The sequence below is a fragment of the Sceloporus occidentalis genome, unplaced genomic scaffold (assembly GCF_023333645.1).
Source record: "Sceloporus occidentalis isolate IW3139 unplaced genomic scaffold, rSceOcc1.0.p SCAF_3, whole genome shotgun sequence".
Lineage (NCBI taxonomy): Eukaryota > Metazoa > Chordata > Lepidosauria > Squamata > Phrynosomatidae > Sceloporus > Sceloporus occidentalis.
The window spans coordinates 41,108,676-41,131,459 of NW_028316983.1; the positions used below are offsets into that span (position 1 = coordinate 41,108,676).

General features: G+C 41.8%; 1 protein-coding gene across 6 annotated transcripts in view; it reads right to left on the reverse strand.

Annotated features, from left to right (window-relative positions):
• Window positions 1-22,311, reverse strand: part of TOX2 (TOX high mobility group box family member 2) — a 323,402-nt gene extending 301,091 nt beyond the window's left edge. For 2 of the 6 annotated variants that reach the window (XM_089514104.1, XM_089514102.1), the window contains exon 1: window positions 22,105-22,311. In XM_089514104.1, coding sequence (XP_089370230.1) covers window positions 22,105-22,206 — 102 coding nt within the window. In that variant the 5' untranslated portion in view covers window positions 22,207-22,311. Of the gene's footprint in view, window positions 1-19,631; window positions 19,736-20,110; window positions 20,257-22,104 lie in introns of those variants that run through there. The other 4 variants (XM_089514106.1, XM_089514107.1, XM_089514108.1 and 1 more) reach the window with 4 other exon arrangements.
• Between the last annotated feature and the right edge of the window lie 473 nt (window positions 22,312-22,784).

Here is a 22,784-nt window from a genome sequence, read left to right on the forward strand (position 1 = left end):
GGACTTGAGCACCTATGGATGTTGGTAGCCATGGGGTTCAGGAATGGATACCATGGATATTGAGGTCCCATTGTATAACAAGATGATGTGATTCACTGGAAAAGAAAATAAAGTTAGACAATCAAGAAAGTTGCCAGGGCAGGAATCAATTCATTTAAAATGTGATGCAGAAGAAGAGTGCTATGGATACCATGCGCTGCCAAATTAAAGGGTTTTAAAGGAAATCAGGCATAATCTCTCCCAAGAAGCCAATATGACCAAACTAAGGTTGTCATATTTTGGACATATCATGAGGCAACATGGTTCACTGGAAAAGAAAATAATGCTCAGTACATTCAAAGGGTGCAAAAAAGAAAAAGAAAAAAAAGGTGAGTATGCTATGGGTAGATTGATCCAATCAAGGTGACTATGGCCCTGAGTCTACAAGATCTAAGCAAAGCAGCTGATGGCTGGAGCTCTTGAAGATCTCTCATGCATAAGGTTACTGTAAATTGAACTTCACTTAACAAAAAATAACAACAATGTAAAACACAAGAATTTTCAGAATAATTACTAGTAATGTTTCTCTCCTTCACTTTCCATGTCCTCCTGCCAGTAATGGCATAATCTGCCATAGATTATGCATCTCTGACTTTCTGATATGTTAGTAACAACTCTGGACACTTGTGTCTTCTAATCTTCTGTTCTAATGCCATCCCAGTGTGTGTCACCAATATGCCACTTCCTGCTAGGGATTATCTACGGTGCTTCTACTCCTCCCCTCTTCTCCAGGCTTTTAAAATGTCCTTAAAATTACAGTAAGTGGTAAATACCGTATAACAAACTGCCTATAAGCATACAAATATTCTTCTTGTGAAAAGGCGGGGGGGGGGGTGGTTATATCTAATCACAATTGGACCCAGGGTTCCTTGAAAAAGTGTTGAAAAAGTGCTCATGAAAGGCTTGGAACTACTGCTTTGAAGGGTTGAGGAAGGGGGGAAGCAGAAAGGATGGTCCACAAGTACAAAGCCAGACATTGCTGAGACGTACATCTAGCCACACCTGAATCCTGAAACAGGAATCTGAGAAGAAGGAAGAAACTGGTAAATTCTTCCTTTGTGATGAAGGCCTTGGAGAGGCTAGGTCACTGACAGATTACATTAAAGCAGTCTCTTGAAACATTCACTATCAAGTGCTTGACATAGTTTTAACTCAAGGTCATGTTAAATGTTACAAAATCCCTTCACTGAAGCACTTGCCTATCCTGTAAGGATATGAAACATCAGGCAGTTCTGACTTTGTTTCCACCATGTTTCAGCATGAACAGTGAGTCTCAAAAACAGTAAGTCTGATGTTTAATACCTGCACATTCTTACAGAAAAGTGACTCGTCCACAAAACATTGTTATTACCCTTTTATCATTCTTCCTCTGAGATGCTCTGGAAAGTGTAACAGGCTTCCTTTCACACTCCAAAACCATTTACCATCACAACAGCCTTGTGAGGGAGGAAATGAATAGGTCACATCCCAAGTAAGGATCTGAACTCATTATAACCTTTTTCTCATACTTCACTGAAGCTGATTTCTACAAAGTTGATTTCTAACTTCAAAAAAAAACCCCACAAAAGCAGTTTAGAAAGCTTTAAACAAAAAATTAATAATTATGGAGGTAATTTGGTATGATGTTTTTCATTTATGGTTACTATTTCTCTCAGTTTAAATTTTGTTCCTCAGATCTGTATATAAAAGAGTACCTTTCAACTGACATGTTTCAGAGGACTCACTAAGAAATACGTTTTCAGATAAACCTCACTTTCATGTGCATGATATATCTTTCATATGTCAAAAAAGGGGGATGTTGCTCCCATTCCTTTCACACTTGTCCGATATTTCCAGGTTTTAAGTCCTTTTTCATTTCCATTTTCATACACTAATTTTTAAAAAACAAACAAAACAGCGCTCCCAAAATGCTAGAATTAACAAGCCTGACATGGCAATTCTAAAGGCCATGGAAATGCATAGCCACCATGTAGCAACTGCCATGATTTTGGATCTCAGCAAATATGGGTATGCATTGTTATAGTCATTAAGAAATATACAGAAACCTCACAGAAGAGGATAGAAGCAATCTATAGAAGGCAGAGATAGTATACATAGTTTATTACATTTGCTATTAAAAATTTAGGCCAGTATGATATAACAGTTTGATCATTGTACTACAACTTTGGAGACCAAAGTTTGAATCCCTGCTCAGCCATGGAAACCCAATAGGTGACCTTGGGCAAGTCACACTCTCTTGGCCTCAAAGGAAGACAAAGGCAAACACCCTCTGAACAAATATTGCCATCAAAATCTCATGACAGGTTCGTCTTAGGAGTTTATCACACAGGAGGAATTTCTCTTAATTTCAAATGAAAAGAAAGTGGGGCCAGAACGCATTCACGTAAATTCGCTAGTTCAGCAAATGTACGTGAATTTGAATTGTGTTTGAATTGAAATCCCATTGCCCGAAAATAGCTTGCCATTGCCCGAAATTGCATGTGGTGGTCTATCACGCAATAACGTGAAACCCCATGATTGCGTTCAGATTGCTATTGGATTATACTTCCAATTTCCCTTGTCTGATAAACTCCATTGAGTCACCATATGTTGGAAACAACAAATGTAGACTGAGAGTGGGTCCACCCCACCCAGAATACTCCAGTTTGTTTCCAGAGTATTCTGGTTCCAGCTCTGGAATTCCCTCCATTGCCTCTGCATTCCATAATGATGCCAGGCAGGTGTCTACACATGCATCCCACTGTGCTGCCTGGTGCAACTGCAAGTCACTCCCTCTGAGGTCGAAAATGAGGTGCCCAGCTTTGATCACATGGCTAGGTTCCTTGTTGTGACCTCAAAGGAAGTGACTTGTGCCGGTGGCAGCGGTGGCAGCAGGCAGTTGTTTACACAGCATCCCACTATGCCACCTGGTCTGGAGTGTTCTGAAAATTAGGCTGAAAACAGATGGCCCTAAAGGAATGATAAAAACAAGTTTAAATATTTAATTAAGCATTTCTTTAAAAATTAATGAATCCCTCACAGCCTAGAAGTGTTGAGCGTTACTTAGGGCTGCTCTCACCCTGGTCTATGTTTGTGCTGGCAGTGTGGCTATGTCCCTGTTCTAGACGTTTAGCTAAGACATAATTGGCTCCTCCTTCATGCCACTCTTTCTTGGCTTCTTTTTAGTGATCTTGCAAGCAAATCTTACCCAGCAGAGCAGTTCTGCCAGTAGATTGCTCCCTTAACAGATCTCTGCCTGTAAAAGAGAGTTGGCAGAAATGGCTAGTGGATAATCCTAGCTGTCTGCAATCAGAACACTTGAGAGTCAGGACTTCATTGGCCATGAAGCTTAGAGCCAAATGGATAAAATCAATGGGATTTAAGTTAGTCATGACTAACATGTCCCACTTATATTAATAGATCTGCTCTAACCATAACTAAACCTGGATCCAAGCCTTCTAACAGATGTGCAACAAGAACTTTCCAGTGAACAAAGGACTGGCCAGTTCAGATGAGCATGCACCACCCACAAGAAACCAGAGTATTTGAATCTCTATTTTCATTTAAAGGTAAATATTAAAGAAAATATAATCCGCTAGTGTTATTCATGAACTTACTGGCTGACTTTTCAGGGTGAGAAAAGAAAATCAAAATGCTGACATTATAATGACAAATATTTTTTTTAAAAAAAGTTATAGGCTTGAAGCAGCTACAAAGAAAATACTTACCGGTACCTTCCTCCTCAGAGCCCATTACCAGAATAAAATATTGATTGATAATAATTCTCAAAAGGCCAGCATTTTCATCTGATTTAAATTGAATATTGGAAAGCTACTTCATGCTGTACTGCCAGGCAGTTGTATACATACCCAATTTCTAAACAGATGGTCTACAATTAATTTGCCACCTTGAAGTAGGAACACAGGATGTCAATTAAATTAACAGAAACGCAGTGTTAGACAGTGCAATGTTAAAGTATATCAAAGACTTTCCCCTCTCATTCCTCAGGCATCCTAACTTGTACCACTAGTGAATGCACAGCTTATCTTGGCAGCCAGTCAATCTGGCTCTTGGCTTTAAAACATTTGTTAGGTTCAAAGGGGAAATGTCACTGTTAAGCAGCAGCTGAAAGGAGACTAGGTTATAATGTGAATTAGGAAGAACAATTTCACTGACTAGTTTCTAGACATATAAATAACTTAATTTAGAATCTTTTTGCCTCTTTATGCATTGCGTGCTAACTGTTCTTTAAAGAACAGCACTTATTATAAATTCTTATTATCCTTACTACATATCCTAAACTGTGCCAAACATTATTATGCTTCAAACTTTTTTTTCATTTGAATACAAGGATGAAGAAACTATGGCTCTCCAGATCTTGTTGAAACTATCATTCCCATCATCCCTGACCACTGGTTACACTGACTCGAGGTGACAGCAAGAATCCAACAAAATCTGAAAAGCAATAGCAACAGCATTTTACCTTTCTATCCTGCTTAATAGTGAATTCAGCACTCTCTAAGCAATTTACAATCTGTAAGCAAATTGCCCCCAACATGCTGGGTACTCATTTTACTGACCTATGAAAGGATGGAAGGCTGAGTCAACCTTGCAGCCCTGGGATCAAACTCACAATGTTGTGGTTGCAGTACTGGCATTTAACCAATGTGCCACCAGGGCTTCTAATAGATTGCTCATCCATGGTTTAACCCTTTGTCATCACAGCAATGGATGAAGTTAAATTTTTTATACTGACCCTGACATTGCTAAAATATGAGAAATGAAAACATTAGCGGTAAAGGACAGTAGTTTTCCCTCCCATCCATTTAATGGGAGTTTCTTGAATATATCTGCTCTTCTCACCAGCCAAAAGAAATCTCTTAATTCTTCCCAAAATTATGGAAGGCAGAAAGCAAGTTGAACTGGCCATTCTCATTCTTGACAAAGACCTTTCCCAAAATTTTATCATTAATTAATAATAAACTTCACATCCTTGCCTTTTATTTTCTAAGTGTATCAGAATTTTTTAAATAAATAAATAAATAAATAAAGACCCCCCTGTAGACAACAGAACTACAAACTGAAAATCCACAGGCTATCCCACGAAGTATATACTTCAGCATGGTGTAGTGGTTTGAACATAAGACTCTGGAGATTGGGGTTTAATTCTCCACTCATCCATGGAAACCCACTGTGTAACCCTGAGTGCATCACACTCTCTCAGCCCAGAAAACCCTGTGGAAGCTGATTTGTTGCCATCTACACTGGTGCTTCTCAGGATATCTGATGCGGAGAAGCAGCAACTTGTTCTTTCTCGTGTGCCAGGAACTAGTGCCATATTTGTGTTGGTTGGCTAAAATTGTTTCTTTCTTTCCTGGAAACTTGTGAAGGATTGGTAGCAGATGTCTGATGCACTGTCACTGGTCCATGGATTTCCACTTTGAGTAGATTCAAAATCAAGGTCCTTATCAAGAGAGTGCACTTGTGACATCCATACTGATGTGCACCCACATCCAAGCAAACAGTTGGTAGTTAAACTCTGTTGCTCTATGGAATCCAATGCTTGAGATATGTTTATATAAATATTTGTGGCATGGAAAACAAAAATGAAACAAAACAAACAATTCCAAATGGACTAGAAACTCCAGAAACAAATCTATCCTCAGAATGCCATGGATACAGTATAACTACTGTATATGCTCTTTTGTCTTCAATATGCTTCCTCTATTTTACTTGTATGTTACTAGTGAAATAAATAAACATGAAAGTAAGTTTCCACAGCACTACAAAGACTAAAACTAATATTTCTTCACCTTGACAACCCAATGACTTAGAGGCAGAAAAACCCAAGAAAGCTTACTGAAAGATAATGAATTCTTCTGAAGGGTAGAGAAACAAGTTTGGACTAAGGATGCACTCATCATCACATGATAATAGACTTCACTTCAGCATTTGTCTCATTTTCAAACACAAGGTTAATGCAAAAATGGAGGAAAAATGAAAAATGAAAAAAATGGAGATGTAAGCCCTCTCACGCCTGTGAAAATATAGCAGCTGCTAAGAGGAGGGGGATGTTTTGGTTTTTTACACAGCAATAGCTGGACTGTGCAACTAGTTTACAGCAAACAACCCTGGGGCATGCCTGATTTTGACCAGATGGAACAGTGCAAGATTGGAGCATGAAACTTGTTGAATTAATAATTTAGTTTTAAGAAGAACCCTTAAGCAAGATATCTTTCCTTACACCAGTTTCCTCCCAGGAGGGCAAAATGTATATCACGTTCTGAAAAAAATGTCCTGTTAAAAAGACAAATAAGAGCAAATCCACTTCTGCCAGACATATCTGTTCAATTGATGTCAACAACTATTTAGCTGAATAAATCTTACTCTGGTACAATGGCAAGATAAAAGCAAGTCAGTATTCTCCACAGCCAAAGGTAAAAAATGCACAAGGCGAACATGTGTAAATAAGAACATGGCTCCTGTACCTGTAATAGCTAAGTAGAAGACAGGATTTGTGGAAGTGCACCTGCCAAATATTAACTCTTTCACACAGCAACTTAAAGCAAAACTAACAGAGAGCATATGCATTCCGTCATGTTGGTACTAAAATCACAAGGATTTGTTAATAGCATACTCTTTCTCTGTGCATGGGTCTCCATGCAACTCAACCAGCATCAGCTGTGCACAAAAGGATATCATGCATCAGACTATTTGGGGTATCCCTAACATTTGAAAAAATATATTTTTTAGAAAGGAAAAAACCCAAAAAGTTCAGTGATAACTGAACATGCTCAGTGGCATGGAATACTAAACCTCGGGGAAGGAATGGAAAACTGGGGTGGGAGCTGAATGGAGCATCCTAGAAAAGGATATGGCTGGCAGATACACAAAATTCTGTTCAATGCCCCATTTGGTGTTGGGTTTTTTTCATAATCACATCTGTAAAAGACTATTTTAAGTACCAGAGGAAGGAAAAAAGTGTTGTATTATATGAGTACTCATACCATTCAACCTTCTTACAAGCATGCTATAATTAGAGGTTAAAAAAACACCTCAGACTAAAAGCTACCTATTTCCTCTGATGAGGTTACTCAGAAAGAGCTGACAGTAGTAGCCTGTAGAAACCAAATTTCAAGTAATGTCTTCACAGCTACAATTATTAGACTGGACCTTAATTCATCTTCACCTAATAGTTACATAATGTATGAAGTCAACATAAAATCGTATGTCAGCAATTAAAAAATTTAATTACATCTGCAAAGGTAATCCATCCAATACAATATTTTATAACTGTAGATGGGTGATGTAATATAAAGACTGAGGCTGTATATAAAAATTAATATGGCACCCATCATTTCAGATACCCCTGAACTAAAATAAAAATGAGAGTATACATGAATGAAATATTTAACTTTGGCTCATGCTGGGCCAAAGCGAACAAAATGAACTTCAACAGGAAGAAATGTAAGGTACTGCACTTAGGGCGTAAAAATAAAAGTTGAACATGAGTCAACAGTGTAATGCGGCAACTAAAAAGGCCAATGCAATTTTAGGCTGCATCAATAAAAGTATAGTGTCTAGACCAAGAGAAGTAATAGTGCCACTGTATTCTGCTCTGGTCAGACCTCACCTGGAATACTTTGTCCAGTTCTGGGCCCCACAATTTAAGAAGGACATTGAGAAACTGTAGCGTGTCCAAAGGAGGGCAACTAAAATGATGAAGAGTCTGGAAACCATGTCCTATGAAAAGCGACTGAGGGAGCTGGGGATGTTTAGCCTGGAGAAGAGAAGGTTAAAAGGTGATATGATAGCCCTGTTTAAATATCTGAAGGGATGTCATATTGAGGAGGAAACAAGCTTGTTTTCTGATGCTCCTGAGAACAGGACCCAGAACAATGGATGCAAGCTCCAGGAAAAGAGATTCCAACTCAACATTAGGAGGAACTTCCTGACAGTAAGGGCCTGGACTGTGGTGGAGTCTCCTTCCTTGGAGGTCTTTAAACAGAGGCTGGATGGCCATCTGTCGGGGTTGCTTTGATTGAAAGTTCCTGCATGGTAGGGGGATGGCCTTTGTGGTCTCTTCCAACTCTATGATTTTATGATTCTATAAGAGTTAAGCAAAGAGGTAATTTCAATATTGCTTCAGTCACTCTCATCACTGTCACAGTTTGACCTCTGGTGTCACATTTTAACACCAACAGGGCTTACATAGAATCATACACCAATGCCAAGTTGAATATATTTCACATGAAGCTGACCAACATTATTATACTGAAAACTACATATAATGGTGTAGTCATACTAGGAACCTGGAGTGCAGCAGATCTTAGTTAAGATCACACTGAAAGCTGCAGGAATGACTACCGTATGTTCAACAGTGCACACATGGTGAAGCCATTGGAGATGAAATTTCTACTTGATCAATGAGGTCCAGGATACCTCATTACATAAACAATGGAAATGTCAGACCAGTAATGCTACAGTCAGTTGTGCAAGTATTGACAAAGGGCCCTTTTAAACTACACAGTTATAATGCTAACATTTCATTTTAATTGATATGGTTCTATCCTAAGGAATCCTGAAATTGCCAATTCAGGGAGCAGTATCTCAGCTCTCTCACCAGAGAGCTCTAGTGCCTCATCAGACTACAAAACTTAAGATTCCATACAATGCAGCCATGCAGCTGAAGTGGAATCATAGTGTTTTAACTGTGTAGTGAGAAAGGGTGCCAAGTAGGATACTGGCCAGTTTTGAAGACAAACTTTTTTTTCTAGTCAGTGAAAAAAAATGTGATGCAAACAATCCATTTAGACAGAAATCCTCATATTAGCCAACATTTCAGCCATCACGTTTATCAATGATATCCATCTGCTAAACCGTCCCTGTGAGATGTATTAGTTTTAACTGCTGGAAGCCACCTTCAGTCCTGAACTGGAAAAAAGGCAGGATATAAATAAATATCATTGTCGTCATCGTCATCATCCACCTCCTTTTTTCTCCATAGTCCATACTTATACCTGCATGAGGCAAGTTCATTTTGAGGTCTACCTCTTGCAGGCTGTTTTTACAGTTTTTCTGTGCTAGAAATGCACAAACAGAATCTACATTTCTCCCAATAAATAAAGAAGGTGCGAAGAAGAATGACACTGGGAAGAGTTAATCAAATAATAGAGGGAACCTATTCGCCCTCTTATTTGTTGCACCAACAGGAAGGCCAGAGTGTGATCACTGATTGAGTTTACATCCTACTCTTCCATTAAACATAGTACTCAAAACAGTTAAGAAGAATATAATACACAGAGAGGCTGAAAACATTGATGTTAATGTCCATCAAAAGTGACTTGGCTATCAGTGGATCATAAATTAAGTCATATTGATGCACTACACATATGTGTATGCTGACACAAGCATGGGACCATGCTACTAGTAAAACCCTTGACATCATGCTCCTTGTTAAGCCTCACCCCAAAGTGTACATACACTGAACTTTGATGTGTGAGAAGCAGCCCCTGCACATCAGCAGCTGCTCACACATCTGTATTTAAAGCACAGCTGTCAGAACAGAGAGCATATTATGGAGTATGAAATCTGGAATCACAACATCAGTTCTGGCCTGCCACAGGATGAAAACAAAAAAGATTGTTATACTAAACAGCTAGAAACAAAAGAATGATCATCACCAGATGTAAAAAATGTCTAGGAAAACACCATTAGAAGAAAAATAATGTATTTTTTAATGCAGAGCTGTTAGAAAAACACAATTATATGCTTCATTTATGCTGAAAGATAGAATCTAAACCCTAGTAAAAAAAAATTGGATCTTTATTTGTAAGAAGATGAATACAAAAGGTAAATGGGAAGAAAAATTCATTCCATGCACATTAGTCCGCCCAGTGAGTGCACAATAAAATGCTACTGTTAGGATAACCTGAATATAGATTCAATATGGTCTGTGCACACATTTTATGCAGATTAATATAGGCTAACACTAAAGCATTGGCTGGATAGGCAAAGAATGTAGATCCCACCACAGAAGAATCTTTAAAAGTACATGAAATTTACTAAAAAAATAAATGAATAAGTAATGCAAAAAGAAAGCCGCATGGGTCAAAAGAGCCACCTATGCTAATAACAGTCTCGTGAACAAAAAAAGTACAGAGTTTCATAACCATCTCTTTTAAAAGCTAGAAGCAAAAGGTTTTTCCAACCACCAATATCTTTCAATATGCAAATACTGATCTACACTAGATCTGTTGCTATTTATCTACGGGTACAATTTCTGCTAGAATTATAATTAACTGTGATGCAAATTTTTCAGTTTTACATTAGAGGTGGATTTCGAAATGGAACTATGCATTCTAGAAGTAGGTGATATATTACAGAATTAGAAAAAAGAAAGAGGCAATGAACAGACTGATTTTATTCCTTTTCTATTTTAAAGTTCTAACATTAAGATTGTTCAGAAGCTGTTTTAGATTATTTTATACTATGAGCATCAAAACTGTACTAACATTTCTGTATTGTCCACCAAAAGAAGGAAAATTATATGCAAGTTATATCACTTGCCTGTTGGCCTTCCAGCTCATTTTTGCTCAACAAAAAGTTACCCATTCCTGAAATCACGTTCTACTTCTATACAAAATATTTTTTTTAATGTGCAAGTTTTTAATTTGGAGTCTTTTCTTCCACCCTTGTTTATTAAATGTAGAAGCAACTTTAAGTGTATCATCCTTTTAAGGGAATTAATTAGATCTTGCTATGGCAGCCATATTGTCTAATATAATGCTCAAAACATCCTTATTATTCTAAAAGTAACTAACAATAAAGACTGCTCTCTACACATAATGCTAGAACAACATTTTCTATGAATGAATGGGCATTCATTATTTCATTCTGAATCCCTGATTTAATAAAGCCTTCGGCAAAAGAGAGCTTCAAACACTTTCTATTATGCAGATGGAATGCGCACACCATCAAAGTCTATGCCGCAGGAAAGAGAGATGGGGCATCAAGTGACACAAACAATTCTAGAATGTCAAGATTTTAATGACAAGGTTTTTTTTCTCTATTTGACTTTATTCAAACTCAAGCACCAAATGAAGCCTCAAAAAAAAAAATCCAACCCAGAATTATGTATTTTTTCTCTCACGCAAAATCAGCATAAGAATCATGTTTCTTCTAATCAGAAGAAAAGGAAATATTCTATCTCCCCGCATGCTGAAGCAATAAAATACAAAAGGGAAAAGGCAAGTGTTTACTACTTCAATTTACTGTGCACATATAAGTCAAAAGAAAACAGAATGTTCCATAAAAATTTATTCATTACATTGACCCTCCTTTATAACAATAGGTCAAAACCAACTTCTGATAAATTCGTTTTAAAAACATAGAACAACAAATACTGGTACAATTTAGCATCTACCTGAGCTCAAATGGCTCATAGGACAACCCAGCACACAGCTATTCAAAAATAAATGCTACTAAACACTACTGGTCAGTGAGACTTACTCCCGTGTAAGCATGTACAGCATTTAGGGTCTGCTTTTTCTGACTACCGAAAAATGTATTCACATTTTTTTAAATGGACTTGCTATTGCTATGAATGATAAATGAAAAGCAAGCTATAAATTATCTGAAGCTTTAAAATAACATTACATAGCATATGCCATTTATTCTTATTCATTCAAAAATATTAACAGGTTGATGTGATTAAGAGTACATGTACTTCAGAGGTCCTACAATTTCTCCCTTTAGGTAGGGTTGCCATAAGGCAGGACCTCCAAACCGGGACAAATGTAGGACAAATGTAGGGCCACATTTTCAAATGTAGGACACGTTTTAAAAAATGGAGGACACATGAAAAAAATTGATAATTTTTTTAAAATGTGAATATAAATGCATGTTTCTTAGGCATGCTCAAAATGGAGGACATTTTGGCATTATTCCTAGACAGAAGGCTGAAATGTACTTCTCTTTCTGGCCAAACAACCCCCCCCCCCAAATTCTACAAGAACGTTTCCCACTCCCAAGCAGGCATAGCATTTGCAAGATCACAGGCAGTCCCTTGTGCCACTGAAAACTACATTTCCCACTCCCAAGCCTTCTTAGCAATTCCCCCCTTCCTCCTTTTCCTTGCCCCCTCCAACCCCCCCAAACCCCTTGCCCCCTCTTTTTCCCAGGTATGTCTCAACTTAGGAGGGATTTATGGGACAGATCCAAAGCCTTTTTTCTTTTCTAACGGGGGCAAAGCCTTGAGAAGCCCTGGACCCCTGAGAAGAAGAGGAGGGGGGCTTAGAGAGAGGAAGAAAGAGAAAAAGAAGATGAGAAGGGGGAAGAAAGGAAGAAAAAGGAGAGGAGGAAGAGGAGGAGAAGAAAAAAACCAGAATAACAAGAAGAAGAGAAGGAGGGGAAAGAGAAAGAGAAAGAGGGGAAGAACAAAAAGCAACTTGCCTGCAAAGCCCTCTCCGCTTGGAATTTGGAGCATGCCCAAATAAGGAAGCAGAGGGCTGGCCAATAGAGGCAGGGCAGTGCAGCAGACCCCGCCCCTGCTGGTTTCAGTCATCCTGCTGCTGCTCCAGACAAGCTGCACAGGCAGCACTGTATAGAAGGCAGGCAGCAGCCCTGGGAGCTCAGAGTTGGGCAGCCACCCGGGAATGGGGGTGGGGGCGGGGCGGGACCGGGCACGCCCCCCAGGGGGCGGGAAAGTCCCGCCCACCACCGTGAAATGGCAACCCTACCTTTAGGATAAATTAGCAATATGGATGCCGCTGCCACACCTTGATTCTGAGTTTCCTAGTGGATTTACTTGACTTAAATTACCTTGTCCTGCATATGAAGTGGCAACAACACATTTTCTTCTGATAATCTTTCAGTCTGAAATTCTTCAGATTTCTTGAATTTGCTGCTGTTTTGTTCATTTGTTTCATGTACTGAGTTCTTCCATATAGCTAAGTCGTGTGCATGTTCATGTGCATTAAACCACCAAACTTTGGAGAGAGGGTTTCCCATACAGTTGTATTCCCAATCACATTAACATTCTCTTTCACCTAATCTTCCACGTCATCTACTTGCTAGTGCTAGAGTTTGGAAATATTCCTTTTCTTGGCTGGCTATGCTGATGGGGGCACTGTGGGAGCTGTAGTCCAAAATTGTTAATTTTTCCAAACTCTAAGTGTGCACTAGTTGGTTAGTCAGATCTCCCTCACTGTTATACACAAACGACATATGTATTAAGAAACAGACAAAAGCAAAAATCATGCTGTTTTACGATATGTGAATGCCATAGTAATAATTATGTCAACCTACAATGTACACTAGGAGACCAGAGGAGACATTAAATGGAAAACTAAAAAAGCATTATACCCAGATGTTGGTCATCCGAAAGACTGTGTTAAAATTGAAGCTCCCAGGGAATACCAATGCAATTAAGGATACAACCTCATGATTTTCTGTGGCCTTTTTGTTTTGTTTGCTTGTTATGATGCACAAAATCATTCATGCAGTTATTGAAGGGACATAAGAGAGAAACTGGAAGAAATGAAAACAACAGAAAGAGCAAAGTATGCATCTGCCAATTCCAAAATTGAAGAGAATCTATGGGGCTCGACAGATGGGCAGCTCCATGCCGCCCCTCTTTGCCCCACATCATTGCCGCAGCAACCAAACATCGTGACAATGATGCGCTCCCTCCCGGGAGCAAAAAGGAGCTGCCAAAAGCAGCTTCCTGGAAGAGGCGCGATTGGCGCATGCGTGCAACCCGATTGTGTCACTTCCTCCCATTGCCATTTGAGCGCTCTATGATGCTCGTGCCATCATGGCACCGCCTGTGTGAATGGCAGCGAGCCATGATGGTGGCATCCACATGGACTAGGGCTGCTGGGCATGTAAATGCCCAGCCTCATCTAGCCCTAGTTCGTGGTGAGAACACCACAAAGTGCCCATTTGTACTGGGCCTATATGAACAATTAAGAGCAGAGAACTAAGCAGAGTGCTCAGTGTGCCAAAGACTCACATGGCAGCAAAGGGAAAAATTGTTTACTTCTTTTTGGCCACCAGATGCTATACACCTTACGTTTCTTGCCACAAATGATTAAAATTAATTGTATATAAGGGAAGAAAATTCTTACAGAAAATAAATCTTTTCCACACATAGGCACATGGCCAAAGTCCCATATCCTATCCAATATATATCAAAACAAGCCCAAAATTGAATGCGGTGTAACAAAAGCATCTTGTAGCTTCTGTGATTTATGAAGGATGTTCTGCTCCCACTGTGCAGTGCATGACTGGACAGCTGAGTAACACACCAGTAGTTGAAGCAGTACATACCTCTCTCACCATTAGATGTGGGCAGATGTTGTTGTTCTTTTTTAAACATAATCATGTCTTACCATTTTTATGTCTGAAAATGCAGTATGAAACTTACATATTTTACAACAAAAAGTCAGTGTGTTTATAGCTATACAAATGAAAAACCACAGACTTTAAGCCTACTTTTACAAGTTTTCCCTAGAAATAAAAACAAATGACAGAGCACCATCATAATACATTTACCATCATTCCCTGGCCCAACATTCCTCAATCACACAAGAATCATTCCTATTGCTTTCCTTCAATGGCACCTTTGGCCAAGTAAGGAATTTAGAACTGGGCCCTTCTGTTATATAAACATTCAGAACTCACCATAAGTATCTAATGCATAATTTGCCTGCCAGCGTAACACGATTTATGAGATTGCAGGTTTTTTAAGGCTATTTGAAACATCTACTTTTCTTTTCACATTCTTAAAAGCCTTTTCAAGGTTCCCCCCCCCCCCCCGCTACACAAGGGGTAGAAATTGAACATAAGTTCTATTGATTTTTATCACTAGCCTTGACATATCAGACTTTAACAGAGAAAAACAAAATCTCTCAGCATGCGGCAGGAACAATGAGAATACAGAGAACCCAACAGAAGTCCTAAATGTAGTCCTGAGTATCCACATTAGCCTATTAATCCATATGTTGACTTAAATGAACATAAAACCAAAAGGACGAGCCATGCAAGGATGAATTCTCTGGCAAATAATGCCCACTTCATACGTAGTTATTATTGAGAGTAGCTATTTGTATTATTATTTTTTTATTTTGGCTGTTGTTTTGCTATACTGTAATGATTTCCACACTGGAAACAAGACACACAAACTGTGTCCAAAGAAAGTGAGGGAATCCACTTCCTTTAAATAAATTTTAAAGATATAAGTGTTATTCTACTTTTCAAGAAACAGCAAGGTCCCTAATATGACTCACAAAATATAATATTAAAAAAGAACAGGTATTTAATAGCACCAATAATCCACAATTTGATACCATTACATCCTTGCCAACACAACAAAACTAATAATTCAGATACCACTAAATATGGTAGGGGGAGGAAATAGCACCTAAATGCTAATGATGTTCATATACAGCTAATTTTCCTGGGAAGGGAGTTCCCACAATGAATGCCTTATCCCCTATAGTCTACAATTTCACCTCCAAGGGAAGCAACAGAAGAATATAAGGCATAGGAGACAGTCCTTCAGATATCCTGGCTCCAGACTGTTTGGACTTCATAAGCCAAAGCAAGCACTTTGAACTGAACTCAGAAACCAACCAGTAGGCAGAGAGATCTTTCATGAATGGTGAAATATATCCTGACTTTGTATGTGCTGTATATTGCAATGGGTTTGAAACACGTTATAATGGTATTGAAGGTTAGTGCACAAATGAATACAACAACCTTCTAATCTGGTAGTCTCCTATGTGGCAAGTGCCTACCAGGGCTGAGGAACATGTGACTTTTAGAACATTTGGGTTGCAATTTCCATCAGCCCCAACCAGCATAACCAGTAATGGGAGCTGCAATTTCACAATATCCAGTCAATCGAATGTTTTGGATCCCCATTATTTCCAGTCAAAAGGCTGGGAAGATTGGTTTAGTTGTTTTTTAAATGAGACTGAGGCGGGTTACACACCGCCATTAAAGTACACGCGGAGTGCGTACTAGGGTTAGGGAGGTGCGGTGCACGTAAAAAATGACATTGGCCGTTCCAGACAGCCGCCGCCATGAGGACATCATGGCCGCGCCGCCTCTATACGGGGCGGCGCAGACATGACGTCCTCGCTCCACACCAGGGCGCCTAGTGCGCCCTTAGCGCGGAGCAGGAAGGAGCTCCAGACGGCTGCGCCCAGCGAAGCAAGGGAGAAAGGGGCCAAGCGGCCCCTTTCTCCTCCTCCTTTCTCCTCCTCCCCGCCGCTTGAAGCCCCAAGGACACCCCTTTTCAGGCTGCGGGGAAGCAGCGTTTGGCCACTTCCCTGCAGCCTGAAAAGCGGCGGATCGGGGCCTCAGCGGCTGCCGTTCTGGCAGCTGAGGCCCCGATACACCAGGGAAAGGGGCGGGTACAGCCCGCCCCAAATGGGCGGTCTGTAACCCGCCCAAATTCACTTCTTTGAATCTCTTTACACAGCTGCACTCAAAAAAAGGGGGGGGGGCTTCAGTAACAAGAACTTAGTATTTCCATTTTCATGTTTCTTCATATAGCTCAAAAAGACTCACAAGAAGCCTGTGTCGGAATTATTAACTGCATATTACAGAGTAGGGGCTGAATAACTGCTTACATTAAGGCCATCTGGGTTTGCAGCTAAGACACAATTAAGACTAAATTGTCCAGGCTTACAGCTCAACTTTTTGAGGGCCACTATTATACCAGTATCTCCACAACTGTTCCAAACCAAAAAAAATAAAACCGCTTGGTGCCCCAGATCACAGCATATTCATGCAAGCATTAGACAAGCCCTATTTGTAAACACTCTGATCCTTTTAAGATGGAAACACTGAAGTACAACAGGTACTTCAGTGGTTGTAAAGAGCAACTGTGGCTTGCTGCAGTGCACAAATGAGATGGGAAATCTCATGATAACAATATCATGTTCGGTAAGTGCACAAAACAATTACATTAACATTTCAAGATGCTTTGAGCTAAATAGTGTTTCCTTTGCAAGCTGGCTGGCTGCATCAGAAACATCAACTGGCTCAGGGACAACAAATATAGAGATTCGGTTATGGCCGCCATTTTAGATATTTATACACTGGGTGCCTAGTGCTGCACACAACCCTTCCTCCCATAAGGTTTCTCCACCCACTCACAAAAAAAAAAACAACACCCATGGAGAAGTACTTCAGTTATGGAGCCTGAAAACTTACACTATCTTTGATCTCCTAAAGGAGGATAAAGCAAATAACTAGTTGTTCCTACAATCATCTACTCCAAGCTGGAATTATCCCTTAATTATAGAACACAGAGGCTGCCCTGACTCTTCTAAAATCTCAGCTAAGTAAGGACAGAGTCAGCAACCACAAACACACCAAGCCTTTCCCTTCTTCCATTAAAATCCCACTGAAACATCTGATTTATTTCACAAAAGCTATCTGGAGGAACCTCTAAATTCCTTGCAGTTTTTCCTAGAGATTCCCTGGGTGCCCAACCATTCCTTGCTGCAACTCATATTGTGCATTTTCTAGATTTCTCAAACTATGAACAATTTGGGAAACAAGTTATCTATAATCCGTGTGGCAAAATGACAATACTTATCACTGGTGGAGTGAAATCCATGCTTACCCATTTGCTTTAGGGAAAATACACTTTAGAGTTCATGCAGGCAACCTGTGGCTTGTGGCTAATTTCATGGGTAGAAGAGAATCCCAGAGGAAGGGAAGGAACAAAAAACATTGTGGGGAGAAGCAAAGCAGACTCAACAATAAAAGGAGGGTAAGGAAAAGACCTCTGCCAAACCCAGACTTCTAGGAAGAATCAGCAGTCCTGGCAGCCTGAAGAGTAGGGAAGGAGTATAGAACCATACAGTTGGAAGGGACCACAAGTGACATCTAACCCAACTTCCTACCATGCAGGAATACACAACTAAATCACTCCAGGAAAAATGTCCATCCAACCTCTGTTTAAAGATCTCTGAAGATGGAGGTGAAGATGAAGACTGTCTCACCCTCTGATACAGTCAATTCTACTGTTCAGGAACTCTTACAGTAAAGATATTCTTCCTAATGTTTAGGTGGAATCTCTTTTCTTGCAGTTTAAATCCATTGGTTCTCATTCTAGTCTCTGGAGCAGCAAAAGACTTGCTTGCTCCATCTTCTACATGACATCCTTCGGATATTTAAAGATCATGTCACCTCTTGGTCTTTTCTTCTACAAGCTAAACTTAACCCAGCTCCCTAAATTGTTCCTCCCACCATCTGCATACAGCCCATGGCAGAGGAGCCCTGAAGAAATGTAGCCCTCTGTGAAAAGCAGGTTCCCAGCTCCTATTTTAGGAACTTATGGTAGCATCTCTGTAGAGGACAACACAGGAATGAAGAACAACAGAGTTCTAAGATAGCTCTGCAGTTTTACTTTCTTTAAATTATTTTCTATAATTAAAGCTTTACTCCATCAACATAAGTACGTTTAGCACATCCTGATTATCTAAATAGTATCCAAGGGCAACTATATATATATATATATATGGAAACAAACTACTTATTTAACATTCTCCTCTTTTCTGCCTCTTGCTCTAACACTTGGTAACAGTGACAACAGCAGCACCTGCTGGCAGTGGTCAGTATTTTGTATATGTTCCTTTGCATCACCTCACTCAGACTTTTATTAATCATATTTGGAATGTATTTCTCTGAGAGAAACTGATACAAGAACTTTACAGCACTGTTACCTTCTCTGTCTCTCTCCTGGCATTGTAGGAAACAGCAATTTGTAAAAGGATGCTTTTATCATTTTAAGCTGCAATAGCAAATGCCTGTCCAGCATTTGCAAGTGTCTAAGTTCCTCCTCTGAAAAATGTTTTCTCTGTGGCCTAACTGTGGTCAGTTTTGGGAAAGTGCATCATGCTTCCAGCTTTCCATTAAAAAGACCTTTTGTGTTTACCTCTTTCTGTTGAGAATTACCAACGTGAATGTCTGATACTCTATTTTTTATATGAACTAGAACATGAATTTAATATTCTCGTCAATATTTGCACTTATAAAAACCATAAAGAATTTCAGAATACAGTTACTTTTTCTCCCAGATGTCTTGTTGCCTCTATATTACAATCTGTCCTGGATGTCAGCAACTATCCTCTGACAAACAAAATGTCAACGTTCCTTCCAATAAAAGTTAAGACAGTTCAACAGTTTCCAAAACTACTGCTGTTTCCTACTTATACGATACACACATTTTAAAATGCTTCCTTTTGTGTAATAAGATTAAGAATTGGTTGTGATAGCTGAGACGAGCATAATAGCATTTTCAATGTGAAATATGAAACCGTACGGAAATCACACACAATCGTTTATAACATTTATAAATTCATATGTTGTTGACAAAGAGAGAGAGGGAACACTTCGGCAAGTTATCTTAAAATAAAGTACAAAAATTAAAATTACAAAATGCAACAAAAAATCCTGCTGATAGACAGAATAGCCTGTAATGTTCACTACTTTTACAAAACTTCAAACAACATACTCACGCCTGATTAAATAATCCAAATTTACCCCAGAATGATTCTTTCATTCAAATGCCTCCAAAGGTTGGTACTCACAGGAAAGCTCTCCTCATCCTGTCCCTGTTTTTACTCTCTTGTTCCTCTCTGCCGAAGTACTTGGCTTAAAGCAGCCTGCAGTCCTCTTGCAAACGTTTCTCCCTCTATTTCAAATACATGCATTAAAAGAGAGTACACTTCCTTCCAGCAGCAAATAAGACAAATCTAGGTTAGAGAGGTCCTCATGCTGTGCCGTGTGTAGATCTTATGAAATATACATCACCCAGTTTCTTCTGTCGCTTTTAACAGAAGCAATTGTGTTGTGGGAAAGGAGAGGAGGGGAAAGAAAGAGGTTGACAACTGAGGGACAAGGACCTGCAGTTCCATTTATGCTAACAATGGCAATAAAAATAAAAACCTATTAAGTCCCAGCCCCAAATACACTCACAGCAAAATCCAGGTCTGCACAGTCTGGCCAGCATCTCCTCTGTAGATTCAACTCAACAAGAGGAGGAGAAAATAAACCATCATGTACTCACCCAAACACATTTCTCCCCTAGTTTGTACATTTTCCCAAGAGAACTCATTGCCAGGCAGGCAAAGGGAAGGGGCAGAGACACACACAATGCTCAAACCAAGCGATCTCTTGAGTCCATGCAACTCCACTCTTCCTCCTACACACAACCAACACACACGCAAACATTTGGCATAGGACTCAGGGGTTTCTCCCTCTTTATAGGTCTAATCCGGGGTCTGGAGTGACGCCGCAATAAGATCTCATCCACACTGGAGAGATAACCCAGTTTGGCACTTGTCTGGCTCAAGGCTCCACTCCACTCTGGGCCCACAACAAACTCCAACTCCCAGAATTCCATAGCCTTGAGCCAGATGAGTGCCAAACCAGGTTAACTCTCCAATGTGGATGCAGATGAGAAAGATCCTTGCCTGGCTGCAAATCCCTGAGCGCAGCCTTGGGAGGAGAAGTGGTTTGAAATTCCCTCCTTGCCAGAATGAGCCTGCCCTCCTCCCCCAGCTCTCTGGCTCCCTTCAAGGCTTGGCTCCCTGGAGGAGAAGTCTCCTTGTCGGTTCTGGCCTGGCTTCTGGGGCTGGGTCTTGTCCCTACCAAGCCCAGAGACCTCACACACCTACACTGCACCCGCCAGAGAGAGCCAGAGCTGGGACTTTGGGGAGTTGCAGGAGGGGCTCTCCTGCCAAGCAGGGCAGGTTTGCACTCCCTCCTGAGTTGGCGGCAGGGTTTGGGGGAGCCCTCTCGAGGGAGGAGGGGGGAGGTTAAGGGGAGCCATGGGGGGTCCTCTCAGGAAGAGGAAGGTTAGAAGGGCTCCTCTGAGGGGCGCCATAGGGAACCCTCTCAAGACAGGAGGAGGGAGGCTAGAAAGGGGCTTTTCTGAGGGGTGCCATGGAGAGCCTCTCAAGACAGGAGGGAAGTTGAGGGGCAACTCGGTTGTGGGGTACCATGGGGAGCCTTCTCGAGTGAGGAAGAAGATTGGGGGCTCCTTTGAGGGGTGCCATAGCAAGCCCTCCCAAGTCAGGAGGAGAGAGGTTAGAAAGGGGCTTTCCTGAGGGGTGCCAATGGGGAGCCTTCTGAAGTCAGGAGGAGGAAAGCTGAGGGTGCCACGGAAAAACCTCAAGTCAGGAGGAGGAAAGTTATGGGGGGGAGCTTCCTTTGAGGGGAACCATGAGGAGTCCTCTCAGGAAGAGGGAGGTTAAAGGGGCTGCTTTGGGGGGTGCCATGGGGAAGAAAGTTAGGGGGAAAGGCTCTGGTGAGGGGCGCCATGGGGAGCCCTCTCAAGACAGGAGGAGGAAAGTTGAGGGGCCACTCCCTTGAGGGGTGCCATGGGAGCCCTCTCCAGTCACGAGGAGGAGGGTTAGGGGGGCAGCTCGGCTGAGGGGTGCCATGGGGAGCCCTCTCAAGTCAGGAGGAGAGAGCTGGGGGCACTTCTCAGGGGCGCCATGGAAACCCCCCAAGTGAGGAGGAGGAAGGCTAAGAGAGCACCTGAGCTGAGGGGTGCCATGGGGAGCCCTCCCAAGTCGGGAGGGGAAGGTTGAGGGGAAGGAAGGCTGTCGGGGGGGGGCTCCACTGAGGGGTGCCATCCAGTCAACCCCTGGCCTTGCCCCGAGCTGGGAGCCCTGTGCCCCCCTGAGACCCCTGGCGACTCCGCTTAGTCCCGGCTCGGGGCAAGAAGGCGAAGAGTCGCCTCGAGGGCAGCCTTCCACAGAGAGAGAGAGAGAGAGAGAGAGAGAGAGAGGACTTCAGCCCTCAAGACCCCATAACAAACTGAGGAGTGCAAAGACCATCCGGTTTGAGCCCCACAACAAACTCCAACTCCCAGAATTCCATAGCCTTGAGCCAGAAAAGAGTTAAAGTGGTGCCAAACCAGGTTCTCTCTCCAGTGCGGATGCAGCCAACACTGAAGAAGAATTAACCCCCCTTGCGACCTCTCCCCCTTTGCGCCCCGGTCCCAGGGGAGGGGAGGGGAGCTTCCAGGGGGCCATGCCCAGCCCCCTTCCTCACCTTGTTGCAATGGTAATAGTCCAAAGGGCCCAAGCAAGTGGGGTCGGCGCCGGGCAAGGAAGCGACGGTGGTGGGGGCGGCCGGGTAGAACCTAACGTCCATGCCGGGGCTGAGCGGGAGAAGGAGAAGAGCAGGCTCCGGCGGGCATAGAAGCGGCTCCTCCGGCGACGGCGCTTCTGGCTCCTCGGGGCGGGAGGGGAGGGGAGGGGAGGGGAGGCGGGGAGAGAGAGAGGGAAGGGGCCAGAAGGAGGAGGAGGAGGAGGAGGAGGAGGGGAGGGAGCTCAGCCCGGAGCCGGCTCCACTCTCTGGCTCTCTATTGTTCCAGGCGCCGAGGCAGCAGCGGGGGGGGAGGGCAGGGGAGGCAGGCCGGAGGGAGGCAGGGAGGGAGGCTGCCCGGGACCTGCCTGCCTCGCCTCGCCTCGCTTCGGGTTGGCCTGGGATGAGCTCCGGCGGGCTCTGGGACCGCCACAAACCCTGCTGTGGCCGGTTGGGTCAGTGTACACAAACACACACAACAGACACACACACACACAGACAGGGGTAGGCTTCGAAAGATAGCCCCCTTAGTCTGTAGGAGGGTCAGCATGTGGAGAGAGATCTTGTCGCACCTTTGAGGCTCACTGGAAGGAGTTGCTAGCCTGAGCTTTCCTAGACTATAATAATAATAATGATAATGATAA